Here is a 23,199-nt window from a genome sequence, read left to right as displayed (position 1 = left end):
CAGACGGAGTCACTGGGTGCGCTGTCATGCATCATTCTTGGCCAAATATGCCTACTGGAGGCAGCAGCTAGATGTAGTAGACTGCATCTACAAAACTCACAGAAGTTATACCTTATTAAAAAATTTATCCCAGGGGAAGGGGGGTTCGGATGTAAGCCCCAACGGTGGCCGCGTAAAGTAGGAGAAAACGCAGTGTTAAAGCATCCTACAAAATTGAGCCCTTATAAATTGAAGTCTGCCTAATAATCACCTGTTGGTTGTTTGGCTTCAGAATACTCCAACAGCTACTGCCTAGGAAATTTGTGACCAGCAGTATAATTCCCACCACCGGCCACTGGTTTGTGACATCATTGCGTCGACTTTGGCTTAATGAAAAAATACCCAAGCTTTGGGAAATTTATGTTCATTAACAGGGCATATGAAAACTTTTTTTTTAATTATTATTATTATTATTATTTTAGACAAACTATTTAGGCCATTCCTGAATTGTGTCTGGTCATCTCGATTCTAATATATTTATTCCACTTTATACCATTTAAAAAATCTAGTTTCCTATTAATTATTTTCCAGTTCAATGGGTATTCAGGTTTCAACAAAAAATGTTATTCTTTGTACAGTGTATTGAAAAGTTATACAATTTTCTAATATAGTTTATGTATCAGTTTCTTGTGGTCTTGAAGCTCTCGGCTTCCTCTTCCCATATTAAGAACAGAAAAACAGAATTCATGCCGGGACAGAACTATATGATGATGGATGCTCGCAGTGCAAGACAGAACCTATTGACATATAATGGGTCCGTCAGGTTTCCATTACTATCTGTCAGCATGCCACCCTATTTGTTTCTTCATAAAGTCTGGAACGTGCAATGCAGACTCCAATGTGAACCCTTTCATTGTCCTGGGTATGTGATGGGCACTCAGGAACAAAACTCATTAGTATACAGAGTTATGATACACATATTGAAAAATTGCATAATTTTTCATTGCATGATATTATTTTTTGAAGTTGGAGTATTCGTTTAAAGTGGTACTCCAAGTTTCAAAGTTATCCCCTATATATGTGATTGTAGATAACTTCCCGGTCAATGGGGATCCGACTGCTGGGACATCCACCGATCCCAAGAGCCGAGGTTTTGAAGATGCCTGTGTGAACGACTCTATGATTGGTCATGCGTACTGCTGCAGTGACCGGACCTGTGAATGTAGCGGTGGTTGCGCACTGCTGTGAAGACTGGAGCTATGAATGGAGCGGTCAATTCATTCATATGGGAGTACTGAAGACCAGTCACGTGCAGCACTTGTCTGTCTCCAGTGGTCTCATTAAGAATGAATGGAGCGGCAGTATGCATGATCGAACACCACTCCATTCACACAGAACTCTTCGGAGTCCTAGTTCTTGGGATTGGTGTGAGTTCCAGGGGTCGGACCTCCAGCGATAAGTAAGTTATCCACTAATACATGGATATGAGATAACTTCCAAGCTTGAAAATACCCTTTTAAGGAAGGGGTAAGTAATGTTAGTTATTAATTGTTTCCTTCTCAGACATGTGAAGTAAATACTACAGTACTAACAGTAGAAGCCAAAGATAAAGATGCAACTCCCATTAGGTACAGTCTATCGGTAAGTCTTTCATTTGCACCATATCGATTATAGTTTTTTTTCTGTAATCAGTATGAACTTCAAAGAATTAGAAGGTTTGTCTATTTTTATAATGACAACCACATACAGTGGGGAAAATAAGTATTTGATACACCGCAAGTTTTCCCACCTACAAAGAATGGAGAGGTTTGTAATTTTTATTGTAGGTACACTTCACTTGTGAGAGACAGAATCATAAAAAAAATCCAGAATATCACATTGTAGGATTTTTACATAATTAATTTGCATTTTATTATATGAAATAAGTATTAGATACAATAGAAAAAAATAACTTAATATTTGTTACAGAAACTCTTGTTTGTAATTACAGAGGTCAAACGTTTCCTGTAGTTCTTGACCAAGTATGCACACACTGCAGCAGGGATTTTGGCCCACTCCTCCATACAGATCTTCTCCAGATCTTTCAGGTTTTGGGGCTCCCTCCAAAGAGTTTCTATTGGGTTCAGGTCTGGAGACTGGCTAGGCCCCTCCTGGACCTTGAAATGCTTGAAATACGACAGAGGTCAGAGCCTGCCTTCTGTCCATATTAGTGTACTTAAAAAATCTTTGATTGTCCTGCACAAAGCAGTAGTCCAAACATTTCCTACTGCCTGCTACAAACAAGCACCAGGCCATTTTAACCACTATTTTGGGGTGTCAGCCTGCCTTCTGTCCGTATTAGTCTACGTAAAAAATCTTTGATTGCTCTGCACAAAGCAGTAGTCCAAACATTTCCTACTGCCTGCTACAAACAAGCACCAGGCCATTGTAACCACTACTTTGGGGCGTCAGCCTGCCTTCTGTCCATATTAGACCACTATTTTGGAAGCCACCATCCCAAGGGCCACCAATCACAAATAGTAGTTAGGCTGGAGCAGGAATACTGTCCTGGTTTGTCCACTGAACAATGTGCATAGGGTTTCTAAAAATTAGCCCTATGGGCTGAGTCATGTTTGATGCAGGAAGGAAACGGGTTCTTATGGTAAGGGGGTGACATTAACAGCAGTAGGTTAGGTTGGCTTGCTCTCATCAGGAGGGATTACAAACTGTAGAGATATTCAGTCCTTGTTGAATTTAATCAGAGTAAGTCTGTCTGCATTTTCCATGGAGAGGCGTGTGCACCTATCAGTGATGATTGCCCCAACGGAACTGAAAACACGCTAAGATACCACACTAACAGCCGGGCTGGCCAGCACCTTCAAGGCATAAAAGGAGAGTTCAGGCCAAGTGTTCAGCTTAGACACCCAATAATTAAAGGGAACTGAAGTGTCTAAAGGACGCACGTATGGTCACTTAAGAACCCCTTGACCATGTTCTGCAACTTATCCCTCCTTGTTACAGGCACAGATAGCCTTTACTGTTGTGCTGGTCTACTGAAAATTGCCCAATTTGTGCACATTTTCCCCCCACCTCTGTTGGAGCTGGTGTTCTTGTCTCTCCCCATTATCCCTTGGTGTTGAAAAGAGCCGGTACCTCTGCCACCAGCATTGTCTGAGGGTGATGTTTTCAGCAACTGATCTACAACGGCCCTCTTGAACAAATCAATTGTAAAACTCTTTGTTGACTCCAAAAGGAGAGAAGGAAATTTCTCCTTGTACTGTGGATCGAGAAAGGTGGCCAACTAGTATAGGTCCCTCTTGTCACCTGCACCTTAAAAACATCTCCAGAATCCGAACTATTCTCACCTTTGAAACTGCTAAAACTTTTACTGTCGGTCTTATTCACTCTCGTCTGAACTACTACAACTCTCTTCTGATCAGTCTCCTTCTTACCAAACTTTCTTCACTTCAATCCGTCCTGAATGCGGCAGCCAGGGTCGTATTTCTGTCCAGTGGCTTCACCGATGACTCCATCTTGTGCCAGTCATTACACTGGTTGCCCATTTGCTACAGGGTCCAATATAAACTCATCACTCTCACCCACAAAGCTCTCCACAGTTCTGCACCACCTTATATCTCCTCTCTCATCTCTGTCTATCGCCCTACACGTGCCCTCTGTTCTACAAATGACCTAAGACTAACATCCCCCATAATCCGAACCTCGCACCTCCATCTCCAAGACTTCTCTCGTGCTGCACCAGTTCTCTAGAATTCTCTACCCCAGACGATCCAACTGATGCCTAGCCCCACGTCTTCAAGCATGCTTTAAAAACCCTTCTCTTTAAACAAGCCTACCACCTCAACTACTCAGTAAACTAACTTTCCCCTGTTCCCTCCTTCTAAATATTATTCTGAATCTGCACCCTACTATTCATCTGTCTCCACACCCTCCATGCACACGATAACTGCACTCGATACTTGATTATTGCACTTAAACATACTGGCTAATGACCGGATCATGCAGTCTTATATGAAAATCCCTACTGATTATAATTGCCTGACCTGGTTGAGTGTCCCCTCTGTAGCATTACGAGTCCCCTCGGTAGCACAGAAAAACAAGCCCTCTCCCTCCTCACCTTCCTCCTCATCACCCAATGTTGCCTCAGAATATTGGCTAGGCTGGGTAGTATTACCCATTGGGAAATCTGGCTCCATGCCAACATGCTGGGTACTCAAAGCTTCCTCTTAGAGATTATGTGAGTCACCCATGGGGAATATAGGGGACTCGGTACCCGGGCCTTTTACCTTGTTTAGGAGGTCACGGCAGTCGGCTCCCGGGCCCGTACTCTGGGTCTCTCTTTAAAAAGGGGTTGTAGTATACAGTTTATCTCGTGACACCACCTGTGGTTTCTGGTAATGGTTACCGGCGCTGCTGCAGACCTCCGGGGGTGATGGGATGTCAGCTGGGATGTTCCTGCTCCCCACAGGCAGAGCAGGCCCCCGGGGCAGTGTAGGTGCAGATGGTGGTGATGTTGGGGCTTGTAGTGCAGGAGAGATGGCGCAGCGGAAATAACCGACAGAGGCAATGCAGTGCAGCCATCCGATTTTTACTCACAGTTCTTGTTCAAGCTTCCCAGGTACACTGTACGGGTGTCAGCCTCCGCGTCGTACTGCGTCTACCAGATAAGGGGTTCAGCACTTTCTCAAATTGATCAGGAGCGCTTGACGGAACCTCACTTTCTTTATGTTCCTTACTAGACCGTCTTCTGGCGCTGGGTCTTCTCCCTCCTACCCTGCGCTTCCCACACACAGTCCCCATTGGGTGCTCTGAAGTCCCTTCTGGGCAACCTGGAGTTCCAGGACCTACTTGACCCACACAATGACTAGGGTGAGACTGTGGCAACTGCACCATGAAAGTGCAGAAGCCTCCGGTTTTTCCAGCCGAGACCTGGAGTAACAAGGCTGGCCAAGGGACCGGTCCCTTCTTGCGGCTTGATCCCTCTGACACCTGGCAGATTCGGGGCGTACGGGTGCCGTCCTGCACTCACCGTACCCCCTGCGATCCATTCTATAAAACAGAGCCTTTCTCCTCTGCTCTCCTCCTGGGCCTCTATTACTTGGCCCCACTTGTGGAGCAGAGCTCCTGAAGAGACTCTGCTCCCCCACTACTCACTGACTGACTGTCCTCACTGACTGACCTGCCACCCTAAGATGGCTTCCCTTTAAATACCTCCTACAATGGTGCTCCCCTACTCTACGTCCTCCACCCACACCCACTACTGGTTCCCCCTGTCTTTGGTTCCCCCCATTCCAGCCAGGGACAGGGCTCAGCAGGAGACACAGTGCATCTTGCCCTTCCAGCTGGCCTGGAGTAGTGTAGTGTTGAATGTGGGTGTTGGAGTTCCGGGCAGCACTCCCTCCTTACCTGAGAGAAGGAGACACCACACCTCTGGGTGAGGTGCAGTACCTCTGTGGCGACTGAACCCTCAGGGGCGCCACATATGCAGTGATTGTTTCAAGAGACACAGCAGCGGGATGGTTAGGCTGATAATAGCCTTATCACCGCTCACAAGGTTGGTGCAGTACTCAAAGTTCTCAAGGACCTCACAAATGTCAGCCATCCACACCCACTCAACAGTTGTTATGTGTGGTGGCGACTCTCAGTCTGACCGTCATGCTGAAGCTGGTATTCCGCTACTGCCCTCTGCTGTTCACTAATGCTCGCCAACATATGATAGGTGGAGTTCCACCGCGTGGGCAGGTTGCAAATGATTCAGTGACTTGGCAAATTCAAGTGCTTTTGCAGTGCTGTAATAGCAGCAAAAGCAGTAGTGGAATGGTGGAAATGGGCGCAAATACGGTGCACCTTTCCAAGTAGGTATGGCAAGTCACGGAAAGTTTTCAGAAATTTCTAAACAACTAGGTTCAGCATGCGAGCCATGCATGGCATGTGTACCAGCTTGCCGATCTTTAAAGCCTCCACCAGGTTACGACCATTATCGCAGATGACCAAACCAGGTTGGAGGTGCAGCGGGGAGAGCCACTGATTGGTCTGTTGTTTTAAAGCTTGCCACAGCTCTGTTGCAGTGTGTGCTTTCTGACCTAAACAGATAAGCTTCAGCAGAGCGTCTTGCCACTTTGCCGATGCGCTGCTGCACAGGTCCCAGCTTGGTAGTGATGGGGAGGGTAATTCAGCAGAGGATGAGGAGCAGGAGAAGTCGAGAGAGGAAGTGGAATATGAAGAGGTGGAAACCCTGACAGAAGTTGGGCCCACTATTCTTAGCGTGGGGGGGATGTGTGATGTTCCAGTTTGCTCCTTTGTCCCATCCTCCACCAGGTTCCCCCAGTGTGCCATGATAGACATGTATCATCCCTGTACACAACAATTTGTCCAGGTGTCTGTTGTTTGGTGGACCTTCTGGGTTACGGCGTTGGTGAGAGCATGGTTCAGATTGTTTAACACGTGCTTGTGTAACGCAGGGACGGCACACTGGGCAAATTAGTGGTGGCTGGGAACACTGTATCATGGGGCCGCCATAGCCAAGAGATCACAGAAGACTGTGCTCCCACAAGCCTAAATGGCAACATCTCCACAGCTAGCAATTTGGCGAGTTTAGTATTTGTGCCTGTGGGTGTGTGGCTGGGTATTTATGCTTTCTTTCCAAGCTCTCAGGCACGGACTATTGGACGCTTTGCTGGCACAAGGAAGTGGATGTGGTTGATGTTTGTTGTGTGTGAGCAACCGCAGCTTGTGGGCAGGAGGTATGAGTGCCTGCTTCTTGAACAGCAGATTCTGAAGGACATAGCCAGGCGACATGGAATAAGTCTCCACCAAACCCAAAAGCACTACAGATACTGACTGGTGATGAGCTCATGCAGCCTTCATCTATCCCTCATCCCCTCAAGATGGCTGGATCATCATTGTAAATAAGCCCCTGTCCTTTGTGTCACCCCCACCTCATTGTAGATCGTAAGCTCTTACGAGCAGGGTCGTCATTATTTTTGCTTTAATTATTGTATTATCTTTACCTATGTTACTTATGACTGTTGAATATTAACCTCTGAATTGTAAAGCGCTGCGTAATAGGTTGGCGCTATATAAATAAAGAGTATTATTATTATTAAGGGTTTGACCCGCAGACGCAGATTTGGTTCCCTGGTGTTCGGCCCACCTACTGGGCTGCTTGGCTGCTATGTGGTTTTGCATACTGGTGGTCAGGGCCAGCATCAGCACCCGGCGCACCCGAGCAAGTGTTGGGGCCCTGAGCAGGCGGAGGGGCCCACTGCCATTGGGCACCCGCCGCGCTATGGGACCCGTGAGCGGTGCGGTGCCGGTGTCAGCGCCCGCCACCCCCCCACTTGCTCAGGGCCCCGGCAGTCGGCACAATACTTACCCCTCCCCGTGCCTCCGCAGCGTCTTCCGCGTCCTCTGACTGTGATGTCTTTACACCGCGCGCGCTCTCTCCTGACCTGTCACAGTGCAGAGCGGGAGTATGCGGGCAACGCTGGAGTCCGGAGCAGCGCCAGCAGCAGGTAAGAAGTGAGGTGAGTATTGGATTTTTTTTATTTTTTTCATGTATGGAGGCATGGGGCATTATATGGTGGGGGGTGACATCCTACATGGGGCATTATAAGGGGGGGTGACATCCTGCATGGGGCATTAATTATAAGGTGAGGGGGGGGGCGATATCCTGCATGGGGCATTATATGGAGGGTGGGAGAGGTGACATCCTGCATAGGGCATTAAAAGGGGGGGGTGACATCCTGCATGGGGCATTATAAGGGGGGTGATATCCTGCATGGGGCATTATAAGGGGGGAACAGCCTGCATGGAGCGTTACATGGGGGCCAGTATTCTGTATGGAGCGTTATATGGGGGCCAGTATTCTGTATGGAGCGTTATATGGGGACCAGTATCCTGTATGGAGCGTTATATGGGGACCAGTATCCTGTATGGAGCGTTATATGGAGACCAGTATCCTGTATGGAGCTTTATATGGGGACTAGTATCCTGTATGGAGCATTTTATGGGGGCCAGTATTCTGTATGGAGCGTTATATGGGGACCAGTATCCTGTATGGAGCTTTATATGGGGACCAGTATCCTGTATGGAGCATTTTATGGGGGCCAGTATTCTGTATGGAGCTTTATATGGGGACCAGTATCCTGTATGGAGCTTTATATGGGGACCAGTATCCTGTATGGAGCATTTTATGGGGGCCAGTATTCTGTATGGAGCTTTATATGGGGACCAGTATCCTGTATGGAGCGTTATTTGGGGGTCAGTATCCTGTATGGGGCATTATATGGGGGCTAGTATCCTGTATGGAGCATTATATGGGGACCAGTATCCTGTATGGAGCATTTTATGGGGGTTAGTATCCTGTATGGAGCATTATATGGGGTCCATTATACTGTATGGAGGACTATACTGTCCGGTCTGCACTGTACGCTGTGAGGATTCGCCGGTTTCTGAGCTATTGTAGAATTTACAATAGATATCGCTCATGTAATGTAGTAAGTGAAATCTTTGCATTGTACTATATATATATATATATTTCTCTGTGGTATCTGTGCATCAACAATCATGGTATGTGCTAAAGGGGCCCACTGAGACTCTTTCGCCCAGGGCCCACAAAAACCTGGAGCCGGCCCTGCTGGTGGTGCTCAGGTTGCCTTTGCCCTGGCCTCTGCTCAACTTGGTATGGCAGATGCAACAGACAACAATGTTCTTCTCTGAAGGACTTTCAGAAAAAAAAATTCCACACAGCAGTTCAGAAAAAAAAATTCCACACAGCAGCTGAACACCCCCTAACCCTGACTCTTGGGGTGCTCTTGGGAACAGTTGACCCAGTTCTCACTCTGGGCAAACCACAACCCCTTGGTACCTGTGTTGGTGCTAAATATCCATCTTCCTCTGTGTTGCTGTCATGGCTATGCGTGCCACCTGTCCAGGTCGGATTAGTGGACTCATCATCGACCACCTCGTCTTCTATCTCATCCTCCTTCCCAGTTGACAGTGTAGGCTGACCTGATGGCAACTGTGTCTCAAATGATGTTCCTCCAAGTGGCTTTGTTCTGGCCGTAGGTCCACAAATACTTGAGCATCAATGCACGCCACCTCCTCTTCAATGCTGCATGATGATAGGCCGGAGCCAACCAAAGGATACGTACCAAACAGATCCTCGGAGTGGCCAAGCTTGGGGTCATATGTCTCCTGAGACTAATAATGGCGGGAGGAAGGAGAACCAGCTTCAGGCTTGAAAGGGCCAGCCTTCTGTGTATCCACAGTAGACTGTGTGATCGTAGAAGATTTGTTGCTGCTTGACAAATACTTAGAGGCCTTGTCTGCTATCCAAGACAGAATCTGCTCTCACTCTTCTGGCTTCCAAACACGTTTACATTCCAGACCCGGAACTTTTTCTAGGAACATAGTGGATGCATCAAGCTTCTTCTGACCTGACACAGACTGAGTGCCTTCTTGCGCACCACTGACAACACCACGTCCATGTTCCTTAACAACAGGCTGTTTTTGGCATTTTGGGTTTTGTTGACAGATTTTCAGATATTGATGGCACAAGCCAAGCTAGCTGTCACAGGCACAGCCAAAATAGTGAGTCAACCAAGACACAGGCCATAGGGCTAATTTTTACAAATCCTATGCACATTGTGCAGTGGACAAACCAGGACAGTATTCCTACTCCAGCCTAACTTCTATTTGTGATTGGAGGCCCTTGGGATGGTGACTTCCTGCATCAACCATGTCTCAGCCCATAGGGCTAATTTTCACAAACCCTATGCACATTGTGCAGTGGGCAAATCTGGAATGTACAGTAGTCCTACCAAACTAATATTTGTCATTGGAGGCCCTTGTCACAGGTTGTGTCACATTGTGACTGAGATAGGGGATGCATATTCAATAGAAATTTACACTGACTTTTGATGGCCCTCTGAAAACTTGAATTGAGGGCCACAACTACTACAGTACTCCATCGTAGATAATGTAGATAATGTTTGTCAAGGGAGGCTCTTGTCATGGAATCTTCCTGCACCTATGGCACAGCCCCCAGCCCCAGGAGTAATTTTTGGAAATACAATGCACATTCTGCACTGGACCAAGTAGTACAGTATCAAGAAGTCTTCTCTTGCTATATAATCTGGGAAATATTGAGAATAAAAATCTCTAAGCCATTTTGAGAAGCTTCTCCAACCCATCCTTGAGGGGGGGGCACCATATATCCTTTGTCTATTGACTTGCAGAAGTGATATACTTGAGCTCCTCATCCAGTTGACTAGTGCAGCTTTATTTTTCCGGTTCACAGAGTTCAGCGATACCTGAGGATCGTAGGCCGCACCATTTTCTCAGTTGTGTCTGCCCTTAAATGAGTTAAGTAATAGTGAGGGCCCTACAATATGAATAAGTGAGGGCACTCTCAAATGTACACAAGAGGCACCTCCAAAATTTCTAGATGAGGGCACTTCAAAATGTATGTTGTGGAGGAGGAGGAGGGTCAAGCCCAACGCTACAATGGGCACATTGTAAACTGCTATGGAATATGTATTCCACTATCTGAGTGTCAATGATGGAGGGACTGCCCAAATGTCTAAGTAATAGCTGTCCCTCCAAAACACATGTTACAGAGCCACCTGAGGCCTGAGTATCAACATACTTACTGGTGCGTTCTAGCTGTGATTGTAAAGTGCTGGGGAATAGCGAACTAAAAATGATGTATGACAGAGGGACCTATGTGGTGCCCCTGAGGGTTTAGAGGTACTGCACCTCACCCAGAGGTGTGGTATCTCCTTCTCTCAGGTAAGGAGGGAGTGCTGCCCGGAACCCCAACACCTGCATCCAACACTACACTACTCCAGGCCGGCAGGAAGGGCAAGATGCAATGTGTTTTCTGCTGAGCCCTGTCCCTGGCTGGAGTGGGAGGAACCCAAAGGTAGGGGGAACCAGTAGTGGGTGTGGGTGGAGGAAGCAGTTTAGAGGAGCCCTATAGAGTGAGATATAAAAAGGGAGACTATCTTAGGGTGGCAGTGCAGAACAGAAAGGACAGTCAGTGACTGAAGTCAGAAAGGGAGCAGAGTCTCTTTAGGAGCTCTGCTCCACAAGTAGGGCCCAGTCCTAGAGGCCCAGGTGGGGAGCAGAGGAGTAGGCTCCGATCTAAAGAAGGGATCCTAGGGGGTACGGTGAGTGCAGGACGGCACCCGTACACCCCGCATCAGTCAGAAGACAGAGGAATCGTAGGCCGCAAGAAGGGGACCGGCCCCTGGTCCAGCCGTGTTACTCCAGGTCTCGGCTGGGAAAACCGGAGGCTTCTGGCTTCTATAGTCAGTTGCCGAAGCCTCATTCTAATCCCCGTGAGGGTCAAGCAGGTCCGGGAACTCTAACAAGACAGGAGGGACTTCAGAGCACCCGAGCGGGATTGAGAGTGGGAAGCGCAGGGCAGGAGGGAGAAAGACCCAGCGTGAAGACGGTCTAGCTAGGAACACAAGAAAGAGGGGTTCTGTCCAGTACTCCTAATCTGCCTGAGGAAGTGCTGAACCCCTGCCTGGTGAAAGCAGTGCGACGTGGGAGGCTGACACCTGTACAGTGCACCCGTGGAACTGTCATAAGAACTGTGAGTAAAAACTTGGATGACTGCACTGTACTGCCTCCGTCCCTTCTTTCATCTGCGCCATCTCTCCCTCCCGGTACTACAACGCCCAGCACAACCTACACTGCCTACACTGCCCTGGAGCTAGCTCTACCTGTGGAGAGCCACACCATCCCTGCTGCCATAACACCAGCTCCAGAGGACTGCTCCGCAGCGGCGGCACCCTTTAGCCGCAATCCACAGGTGGCGTCACAAACTTTCCAAATCCCCTATAAATAATCACCCCCCCTTTTATTGACCGCCCTGGGCCACGGAACAGGTCAGCCACCCTGATATCCCCCCACCGGCATCCAGAGGCCCGGCTGCAGAGTACCCCACGGCCCTGGGGGCGCGTCAAATCTGGCGTCACAAACAGGATACGTGACCAGCCCGTTATCAGCGGGTATTGTGTGCCTAAGGAACTGTTTTCCTGCATTGAATGTGGCGCCCGCCCCAGAAAAATGGGCGCCATTATGTGCGTGATCAAGGACAACAATATAGATCCTTCCATCGTGGGCTGGGTCCCAGAATGGAGCCAAAAACACACCCTGCCCCTTGCAACAGTGACTGTCCGCATAGATGTGTCCGTCAAGGCAGGGAGGACGTCACAAGGAGTGACCGACAGCAACCAGCCATGGGACCGCCCCCGACAGGGGAGGGGAAGAAGAGAGAAGGAATGGAGACAGGGTGTGGTCTTAACCAGTCTAGACAGAGAGCACCCGGCAGCCAGCATGGACGGACGTCAGGACCAAGCCTCCACCTCTGGCCTGCTGCAGTGGCAAGCGACTCCCCTCACCCTGGAGGGAGAAGCCGGAAAACTATCCCCGGAGGATGCAGAGTTCCTCCAGGCTGAGATTCTGGAGCTGAGTCAGCAAGTTGAGAGGGCTCAGCAGGCAGCGGTCACCAAATAGAGGAGTGAGCTACTGGAGAAGTTGGCAGCCCGGCGGAGAGCAGCATTGGATGCCAGCAGCGGCACCCCAGCCCCGGCGGAGCCCACTGAATCCCAGGAGGCCGTGAGCAGCACAGGAGCAGGTAGGAAGGAATCCCCTGTCCCGGGCGCTGCAATCGCTGACCTGCTCCTGGGCCTCCTTCACCAGCACTCCCCGTACACCGCCATGACCTCTCTGGAGCAGCTGCTCAGCCCGGAACCTCCACCCCCGGGCGCTGAACTGGAGGACCTTCCACCTGATGCCCTCCAGGAGCCTCCACTTCCGGGCGCCGAAGCCAGGGGCCTTCTGCTTGAGGCCCTACCGGATCCTCCACCTCCGGCACCCGAGTGGGTGTACGGCGCGCCGACCTTCGACTGGTCCGCCCGGTTCGAGGACCAGCAGCCGTGCCCGCTACTCCCGACACCAGCGACCCCAGTTGCCTGTCCCAGCGGAGAGGAGTTTTGCTGGGACAACCAGGGGGGGACGACCTGATGGGGTTTCTGCAGGAGATCCAGGCCGAAGCCCTGCAGAGGAAGGAATTCTGCAGGCGGGAGCTCCAGCAGCTGGAGAAGGAGCGGCACGCTCGGCGGGTGCGTTGCGAGCGTCTGGAGGCCCGGAACAAGGCCACAAAGGCTCACTTTCGTCAGGCGGAGTCGGCCCACCCCAGCCCCTGTGGGGAAGGACTCGTAGTGAAGTTCGACCTGAAGGCTGCGTGGGGCTTCATACGGGATCCCGACTTTGCGAGGGACGTCTTCGTGAACCGGCGGGATGGTGAGCCCGAGCTGGAACAGGGCCATCCCGCCAAGAATCTATCCCCCGGTGACCGAGTCACCTATACACGTCACCACGGGGAGCACGGGTGGTACGCCCTACAAGTGTACCGTGTAATCGAGGACACCCCCCGCAGGACATACCTTATGACCCGGCTGGGTCTGGTAAGAATCAAAAATACCCCAGGCGGGGACCCCATTACTGAGTACAGTGAGTGGGACTGGACACTATGTAAATAGTCACCCGTAAGGGTGCTGTAGTTGAAGTTTGCAATAATGTTTTCTTAGAGTGTGTGTTTTCATAATTACCCATCAGGGTATACAGACTCCAGGCTGGGGACTGTGAACAGCCAAAGACTTATTGTGTAAATAGTTCTGCACTTCTTAAAGTGCTTCTGACTCACCCCCTGGGCCTTGGGGCACTCGGAACCGGGCTTCAGGGCAATGCTGGGAGTAGTAGTGGCGACCCGGTTCCGTGGCTCAGGGTGGTCAGACCAGTGGTAGTCTACTATGTGCTGTAGGTAATATCCGACTACGCCACCCGTGGATTGCGGCTATTATGAACCGCCGCTGCAAGGCAGTCCACTGAGGCTGATGGTGTGTGCAGCTGAGGTAGTGTAACTCCCCACGGGAAGAGTGCAGCCCCAGGGCACTGAGCGTGGATGGTGGGGATTGTAATGATGCAGGGAGTCCCAGTACCGTTAGTGCTGGCAAAGTAAGAAGCACAAAGACAACATGTTGCAGTCCAGGGTCTTTTACTCACAGTTCATATACTCCAAGCCACTTCGATACCGGTAGTGACTGCCCGAGCCGTGCTGCGTCCACCAGGAGAGGGGCTCAGTCAACCCCCAGGCAATTCCGGAGTATGGCACAGGACTCCCTTCTATCCTTCCTCTGGCTCGTGCCCCACCAGTGACCAAGCTTTTGTCCAGCTGCCGCGGATCTATGCAGGTAAACGTGGGCCCCGTTTCCCACTATCCTATATGGTGCCTTCCTAGCAAGGTTTAGCAGGGGGTCGCACCAAGTGATGATCACGACCTCCGGTTCTTGGCTGAGGGTAGTTTCTCCTCCACCAATTTGGGATCCGGTACCCTTTTCTTGCCTGACCCGTCACCCGTAATTTCCTGGGTCCTTAGGGTCCCTTCTGCCTTCTTGTCTCTGAGCCCTTCTACACTTTGGGTACTTCTCTTCTTTTTCTGTTCCTTTCTGTTTCTGCTCCTTTCTGTTCCTGTTCTCTTCTCCTCTCTGGCTCCGGCCTTCACCCTAGGCCTGCCAAGTGGAGCTGGGCCCAGACTGAGCCACAACTCCCTGTCAGCCCTCTCTGGCTGAACTCCTTCTCTCACTGAACTCAACCCAGAACTAAGATGGTGCCCACCTTATATACCCTCCCCTAGTGTGTGAGCTCAGGTGACCAGCAACCAATGAGCTCCTACCTATGCTCAGAAACCGTCCCCTTCTGCTCCTACATCATTGGGTTTTCCTCCCCCCTCCCCACTCCAGTCAGGGACATGGTCTGTCGTGCCTGCATTACTGTACTAATGGGAGCACCGTTGAGCTGTCCCCCGGAAATGGGGTGTGTGTGATGCATGCAGCTAGCTGAGCCCTGGTCCATACTCCATCCTTACCCGGGAGTGGAATATCACACCTCTGGCAGAGGTGCAATACCCCTGTAGCGGCCGAACCCTCGGGGCGCTACATTTCCTATTGGTTTTATAAGTACAATCATATGACCTCAGAAGAAAAACCCGTTTGACGTGGCGGAAGACGTGGTCCAGCACCAGGATCACCTATGCCCTGCAGCCACACCCTGGGCCTACGTTGAGGGTTTGCGGACGGGTCCCTCATGCTGCTACTGTTACACCCTGTTACAAGAACGTTATGAAAAGTGTTTTATAATGTTTGATAAATATATCCTGTAACGTTAAAGTGATGTGCCTCCCATAAAGGGAAAAAAGTTTTATTATCTTATATGCGAATGCATTCTTAAAAATTTGCATGTCTGTGATATCCCTGTTTTACTCTGTTCCAGCCAGCGGACGTGCTGTGTTTTACCAGGGGGGAGTGTGGCGCCCCTGAGGGTTCAGTCGCCACAGAGGTACTGCATCTCACCCAGAGGTGTGGTGTCTCCTTCTCTCAGGTAAGGAGGGAGTGCTGCCCGGAACCCCAACACCTGCATCCAACACTACACTACTCCAGGCCGGCTGGAAGGGCAAGATGCAATGTGTTTTCTGCTGAGCCCTGTCCCTGGCTGGAGTAGGGGGAACCCAAAGGTAGGGGGAACCAGTAGTGGGTGTGGGTGGAGGAAGCAGTTTAGAGGAGCACTATAGAGTGAGATATTAAAAGGGAGGCCATCTTAGGGTGGCAGTGCAGAACAGAAAGGGCAGTCAGTGACTGAAGTCAGTCAGGGAGCAGAGTCTCTTTAGGAGCTCTGCTCCACAAGTAGGGCCCAGTCCTAGAGGCTCAGGTGGGGAGCAGATCTAAAGAAGGGATCATAGGGGGTACGGTGAGTGCAGGACGGCACCCATACACCCCGCATCTGTCAGAAGACAGAGGGATCGTAGGCCGCAAGAAGGGGACCGGCCCCTGGTCCAGCCGTGTTACTCCAGGTCTCGGCTGGGAAAACCAGAGGCTTCTGGCTTCTATAGTCAGTTGCCGAAGCCTCATTCTAATCCCCGTGAGGGTCAAGCAGGTTCGGGAACTCCAACAATACAGGAGAGACTTCAGAGCACCCGAGCGGGATTGAGAGTGGGAAGCGCAGGGCAGGAGAGAGAAAGACCCAGCGTGAAGACGGTCTAGCTAGGAACACAAGAAATATGGGTTCTATCCAGTACTCCTAATCTGCCTGAGGAAGTGCTGAACCCCTGCCTGGTGACCGCAGTGCGACGTGGGAGGCTGACACCTGTACAGTGCACCCGTGGAACTGTCATAAGAACTGTGAGTAAAAAATTGGATGACTGCACTGCACTGCCTCCGTTCCTTCTTTCATCTGCGCCATCTCTCCCTCCCGGCACTACAATGCCCAGCGCAACCTACACTACCTACACTGCCCTGGAGCTAGCTCTACCTGTGGAGAGCCACACCATCCCTGCTGCCATAACACCAGCTCCAGAGGACTGCTCCGCAGCGGCGGCACCCTTTAGCCGCAATCTACAGGTGGCGTCACAAACTTTACAAATCCCCTATAAATAATCACCCCCCCCTTTTATTGACCGCCCTGGGCCACGGACCGGGTCAGCCACCGTGATATCCCCCAGCAGCCAGAGGCCCAGCTGCAGAGTACCCCACGGTCCTGGGGGCGCGTCACCTACAAAATGTATAAATCAGTGCCCTCACAATTGTAAAAGGTGATTGTAAAAAAGCCACAACAGTATGTGTGAACAAAGGCTAAAAGGGATATTTTCTAGTTTCTCTGGTTTATTTAGCCTTATATACAAGTGAATATGCAGGAAAAACTGTTTCCTATCCTTTTTGGCCTGTTAAATGCAATTTAGGTTAGGTTTGGTAGTTGTTCTTGTGTGTCTGTAAAAGTGGCAAAACACTGCGACAAACTTATTCCCAGAAACCATATGTGAGTCAGAAATGCATGCAGGCACATTCTCCAGGCTCTTCCCATTCTGTTTCATCACTTTCCCATCCATTTCAGCCTTTTCCTCAGGCCCCCAGACCCTTTTGTAGGGTCCAGCAGAAAATTACTCGCATTTCCCATTGACTTACATTGTACTCGCTATTCGGAACGAATACGTGATTATTACAAAGTACTCGTTACGAGTATAGCAATTACGAATATTACTCTTTGTACTTGTCCATGGTGAAGAGGTTGGTGTGTGATTGAGTGTGTGCACAGGTGTCTTTTATATAGGTAACATGTTTTGCTAGAGGAAAAAGAAATTTGCCTGCCGCAATATGGCCCCTGCCGCCTGTTCTTACGCAGGAGCATTTCTCGGTTGCCGAGAGGTGCTACTGAGCATGCGCGGTGCATATTGCTGCACCCAAATTTTTTTTCCAAAAAAATGCTATTTTGGGACCTGTAAATTTCACATTGGCAGGGAAATTACAAAGGCAATATTTTAAATATTAGGCAGGTCACTGAAAGCACAGTGACCTGTCAGAGGCCAGAGAAATGAATACATAATGAGAACATCAATTACAGCCCCTCCCTAAAGTCCTGCCCCAGAGCACGAGCATATGATTATGGCAGAACTGAAAATAAACATTCTAAAAGAACCACAGGCATCATTAACATAAAGATAGAATATAAGATTTCACAAAACAAGACTATTAATATGAGGCATACAGGTAGGACTAGATTAACATATCTATCACCTGTATGCCCATATTAATAGGTTATATACGTCCCAGGTGGTGACAGATTCCCTTTAAAGAAATTTTAGCCCATTACTCTCTACAAAACAGGTGTTACTCTGTTATGTTGGTGGGTTTTCCCCCATGAACTGCTCACTTCAGGTCCTTCCACAAAAAATTTATTGGATTAAGGTCAGGACTTGTGCTGAGTCATTGACTTGCTGCATGACCCACGCTCTCTTGAGATAGAGCTCATGGACCGGTGTTCTGACATCTTCCTTTAGAATTTCCTGTTATAATTCAGAATTCTTTGTTCCTTCCGTAATAGCAAGCTGTCCTGCCTCAGATGCAGTAAAACAGGCCCAAAACTATGACAACCACCACTGTGTTTCAGATGGCATGAGGTTATACCCTTTAATTACATTTTTTTTCTCTTTCTCCAAACATAAAGCTTCTCTTTTAAACCAAAAAGCTCTATTTTGGTCTCATCCATCCACAAAACGTTGTTCCAATAGCCTTCTGGTTTGTCCAATTGATCTTTAGCAAACTGTAGTTGAGCAGTAGTGTTCTTTTTGGAGAGCAATGGCTTTTTCTTTGCAATCCTGCCTTGAACACCATTTTTGCTCAATAGCCTCCTAATTGTGGACTCATGAACATTAACATTAGCTAATGTAAGAGAGTCCTTTAGTTGCTTATTGGTTACCTTGGGTTCCTTGTGAACTCAGGGATCTTTATATGACTTTGTTGGTCAGCCACTCTTGTGGTGATAATGGTCTTGAATTTCCTCCATTTATACATGATCTGTCTGACTCTGGATTGGTGCATCCCAAACTTTTCAGAGATGGTTGTGTAACCATTTCGAGTCTAATGAGCAACATCAATTTTTCTTCTGAGGTGCTGAGAAACCCCCTTTGTTCTTGCCATTATACATTTAGACCAATATGTTATAAAGATCAGACTTTGATAGATCTCTGTTCTTTAAATAAAACAGGTCACTCACTCACCTGATTGGTCACACATTGATTGCAAACACTAGAATCCAACTTCACCTTCAAGTTATATACTAATCCTGAGAGTTCACATACTTTTGCCATTCATGGACATGTGATATTGGATCATTCTACTCAATAAATAAATAAAAAAGTCTATTATTTTTTATTAATTTGTTTGATTTCTTTATCTACTACTTAAGACTTGTATGAAAGTCTAATGTAGTTTTATGAAGAAATATGAAAAATTCTGAAGACTTCACAAACTTTCACACACCACTGCATAAGTAGTCAGAAGGCTCGGTCCCATGCTGGGACATTAGAGCAGTAGACTAAACCTCTTTTTCCAGATGTAGTCATTATTTTAATCTATCCCCCTGTAGAGCAGTTAGGCAGAGGATAAATCTATACAAGGAGTAGGAAGTAAAAGAATGAGCCAATTCATAAAGATCCTAAGGACAAGGAATATCCACATGCACAGCCTTTTCTTTTTTATAAGATGAATATTTGAGACTCAGAAACAAATGTAAATGTATTTAAAACTTCTAAATAGGCATATATAGAACTACCAAAGTATTTATGGTCCAAATTATGTCCGAACCCGCTTATTTATTTATAAAGTGTTTATTTCTTTAATACAGGGACCAGAAAATGATTATTTCCACATGAATCCATTAAATGGAGAGGTAACATTGGCCAAAGTATTAGAATACAACCTGATTAACAGATTTGAGCTTTATGCTGGAGCTGTGGTAAGATGTCCACAATTAGTATGTACTATGTATGTGCTACTAATATTCCTATCATTAGATGTACAGAGTCATGGAAATAGCTGTAGTCAGTACTAACACATACATAATAATGATAGTAATAATATTACTTTATGTATTTCTGAAGAATTTCAAGTGTACATTAGTGATGAGTGATAACTTGCTATCTGAGCATGCTCGTGTATTTTCCGAGTATCTTCGGCGTGCTCTGCTAATATGTTTGACTCCCTGCGGTTGTATGTTTAGTGGTGGTAGACAGCCCCAACACATGTGGGGATTGCCTAACAAACAGGCAATCCCTGTATGTGTTGCATCTGTCTACCGCCACAAAACATACAACCGCAGGGAGTCAAACATATTAGCAGAGCACGCCGAAGTTACTCGGATAACTTACGAGCATGCTCAGTTAGCAAGTTATCCAAGCACGTTCGCTCAACAATAGTGTACATATATTGATGCATTTTCTTTCTATATTCAATGAAGGACTCATCGGGCTTTTCCAGCACGGTGCCTGTGTATATAGACATACAAGATGTTGATACTATGAACCCTCATTTTATTTTTCCTTTATATGAAGGCTCGATATCAGAAAATCAGGTGAGACATTATTTACCCCCAGTTATACATATTATTTATTGCTAAAGGGAACTTGTCAGATGCTTTATGCCCCCAAACAACCACCACAACTAACTACACCTTTCAGTGCCTGTTTTTTGTAAAGGTGTTCTTAGTAATCCAAGGTAATACCATACCATATGCCTGTTTGCAGTCAAAGAAGTGAAGGCTCTCATCAAAATGTCAAGTTAACAGTGTCCTAATCCTGCCCAATTTGACCTCTGTTCTTGGGGTGGTGCACTGTGTCCTCAGGGCTGACAATAAAGTCAAATTGTTGCTTGATTTATATCCGGAGCATCTCCACCTCGTAAACTGCAAACAGGAAACTTATATGCTGTGCACATTGGCATTAAACTTCTAACTCCTTTTTCACCAAAATGAGCCATATCTCAGGCTATAAAATATACCTTTACACAGTAATGGAGCATAACAGTTATATGATCTTGGCAGTATTGGGGGCAAAAACCATCTGACAGATTATCTTTAAAGAGAACCTGTCCCCAGGTCAAAAGTTGCCAGTTTTTGCTTTTATTTTATTCCTGCTGCATTGCTGAGTATTTTGATTATTTTATTTTTTTATATCTGCTATAAGGTTCCAGAGATATAGGCTTTTTTATCTAGTTCAGCTTTTTATGGTCTTTACAAGGGGGTGTTGCTCACGGGATCCTCTAGGGCGTGTCTTTAGGCTGCTCTGCATTACTGTACTGTGAGCACCACCCACTTGGTAAAAAACATAAAAAGTAGCACTAAAAAAAGGCCCATATCTATAGATCCTATTTTGGATTAAAAAAAATAAATGAATTACTCAGGGAGGCAGCAAGAATAAAATAAAACCAAGAACTGGCCATTTTAGACCTGCTGATAGGTGATCTTCATAGTGCAGGCAACAAGCAAAATGATGTGTTAGTATTTACAGTGAAATGTTCATTCAGTCTACTTTTTTATGAAACTGTTGGCGCTTTCTAATTTCTAGATAGGCAAAATATCTACTCATCCAGAAGCAATAAAAGCTGTTGATGGTGATCTTGGTATAAATGAGACTGTATATTATTCGATCAGCAAGGGTAAGTGTTCTTGAATATGTACAATAATCTTGCAGCAATTTAAAGGGGTGTCTCTACAAAAGCCAATTTCAATTACCCTACTAGCGAATTTAAAGATTTACCTTGTTCTCACATCAGTATTTTTAGTCTCTATTTTATCAATATTTGAAAGCCATCAGGGGTTCCAGAACATAAAAGAGAAGGGAATCATTCATTTAGGCCACGGCTCCACTATCAGTATTTGGTCTGTATTCGGTCAGTATATTTTCTCACGAATGGGAGCCAAAACCAGGAGTGGGTGATAAATGCAGAATTGATGACTTGTTTCTATTATACCTTTTCTCTGATTGTTCCTCATCTGATTTTGTCTCCCGCTCCTGAGAAAAAATACTGACCGAATACTGACCAAATACTGATAGTGGGGCCGTGGCCTTATAGTTTTTCTCTCTGTATGTTCCACTCCTAATTTTAACTCAGGAATGCTAATGTAAAATGCTGATGTTCCTCAGCTAGCCAGCCAGGCCATAGAACTGCTACATAGAAGAGAAAATGGTGATTTGATATCTTCATGTGATTCTCACATCTCATTCTTAAACTGGTTTTCTAACAGTTTGATATTGATCTTTGGGGGAGGCCATCAATATCAGATTGGTGGGGGTCCGACAGGCAGAAAACCCACTGATCAGCTGTATGCTTCCAGCGGATGTATCAATGTGTGGTGGCAGAAGACCACCAGGCCAGTTTGGCTCATAACATCACAACTACGATGTAATTTTCCCACTGCGGTAGACAGCAAACATACAATATTTGTTCTTCTATTGCAGTGTATCCTACTGAGGTTACAGAATTTATTTCTATTGAACAAGCAGATGGAATTATTTCTGTTAATAAGGAAATAGACAGAGAAACTGTCAGTCTGATCACTGTAGAAATTAAGGTAACATGCTGTTGATAACAAGTGAATTATTGATAATATTTCTTCACGCATTAGAGAGTTTTTTTCTGAAAGTTTGATATCTGAAAACACTAGAGATAACTATAAAAGATGTACTAGTCTGTGAAAAGAAGGTCAGCAGGCACAATACATCGGAGGGGTGATAGGGCACAGCAGGCATAGTACACGTAGGTATCGTTACAAAAACACAGAAACGAAAAGCCATCTCACCGAAACAGTCTTTTTACTTTCTTCGGAGCAGCATGACTTCCAGGGACCAAAACAGCCATAATTTTCAGAAAAGGGATCCAGCTCGATGGATATAAAATCTTCAACTTTATTTGTAAAGTTATAAAAACATTGCTACTTTCAGAGACGGTCCATTAGCAGGAACACCAACGCATTTCTGGTGCAATTAGCACCTTTATTCAAGTAAATTATATCCGTTGAGCTGGATCCCTTTTCTGAAAATTATTGGAACAAGTAGGCACAATGCATGGGCAATGCAAGCCAAATACTATAGGTGACAGGGGATACACTACAAGGGGGGCATAGTAGATGCAATATTAGGTGCACCAGTGGGAGCAAAATAGGCCCATTATGAGAGAACTCGGGCAGTGCACCTGGAACAGTATTAGGGGGCAGTAACAACGATTTTGGAAGTTACAGGAAAGTCACAGCTAGAATCCCCTTTGCTGAAGACAGAGGAGGGAAGGCAAATGATCTCAACTAGAAGACATTGTAGATTTCTTTAATGTGTTTATTTTTGGGTATAGAAGAGTGCAATTTTTTGCTTTGGGGTTCTATGATTTCTATGTGCACCCCAGACTTGAATTATAGATAAATAACGACTATATCATTTGCATTAGGCTGTTCAACAAAATAATCAACTTAAAGGTGCAGACTCTGTGGTAATGATCACTATTTTGGATGAAAATGACAACACTCCACAGTTTTCTCAATCCACCTATGAGGCATCATTACCTGAAAACTCACCATCTGGATCAATGATTCTTGTTCTTCCAGCCACTGACAAGGACCAGGTAAGACAATAGTATCTATCTATATATGTATGTTAAAAGGGATTCCTAAAAATTATCATGATATGGTGAGTCCTGCAAAAGGTCAGTCAAGTACCTCCTTGAATGTAGAGACTAATCATCATTAAACTAAAAGGAAATCTATTACCCCTTTAACTAAGGGCATTTAATAGGATTAGATAAACATATAAGAAGGATGCAACAACATGGC

The 23,199-nt window shown here is 46.9% G+C and overlaps 1 protein-coding gene across 50 annotated transcripts in view; it reads left to right on the top strand.

The window, feature by feature from the left end:
* Window positions 1-23,199, top strand: part of LOC141257608 (protocadherin Fat 4-like) — a 468,540-nt gene that overhangs the window by 12,313 nt on the left and 433,028 nt on the right. For 49 of the 50 annotated variants that reach the window (XM_073672347.1, XM_073672333.1, XM_073672313.1 and 46 more), the window contains 6 exons: window positions 1,543-1,620; window positions 19,228-19,338; window positions 19,840-19,953; window positions 20,945-21,035; window positions 21,839-21,951; window positions 22,818-22,991. In XM_073672347.1, the coding sequence (XP_073528448.1) occupies window positions 1,543-1,620; window positions 19,228-19,338; window positions 19,840-19,953; window positions 20,945-21,035; window positions 21,839-21,951; window positions 22,818-22,991 (681 nt within the window). The remainder of the gene's footprint in view (window positions 1-1,542; window positions 1,621-19,227; window positions 19,339-19,839; window positions 19,954-20,944; window positions 21,036-21,838; window positions 21,952-22,817; window positions 22,992-23,199) is intronic. The other variant, XM_073672325.1, reaches the window with a different exon arrangement.

The sequence above is a fragment of the Phyllobates terribilis genome, unplaced genomic scaffold (assembly GCF_046119375.1).
Source record: "Phyllobates terribilis strain yellow unplaced genomic scaffold, ASM4611937v1 Scaffold_3__8_contigs__length_932513732, whole genome shotgun sequence".
In the NCBI taxonomy this organism is placed as follows: domain Eukaryota; kingdom Metazoa; phylum Chordata; class Amphibia; order Anura; family Dendrobatidae; genus Phyllobates; species Phyllobates terribilis.
This window is presented reverse-complemented; position numbering and strand designations above follow the sequence as displayed.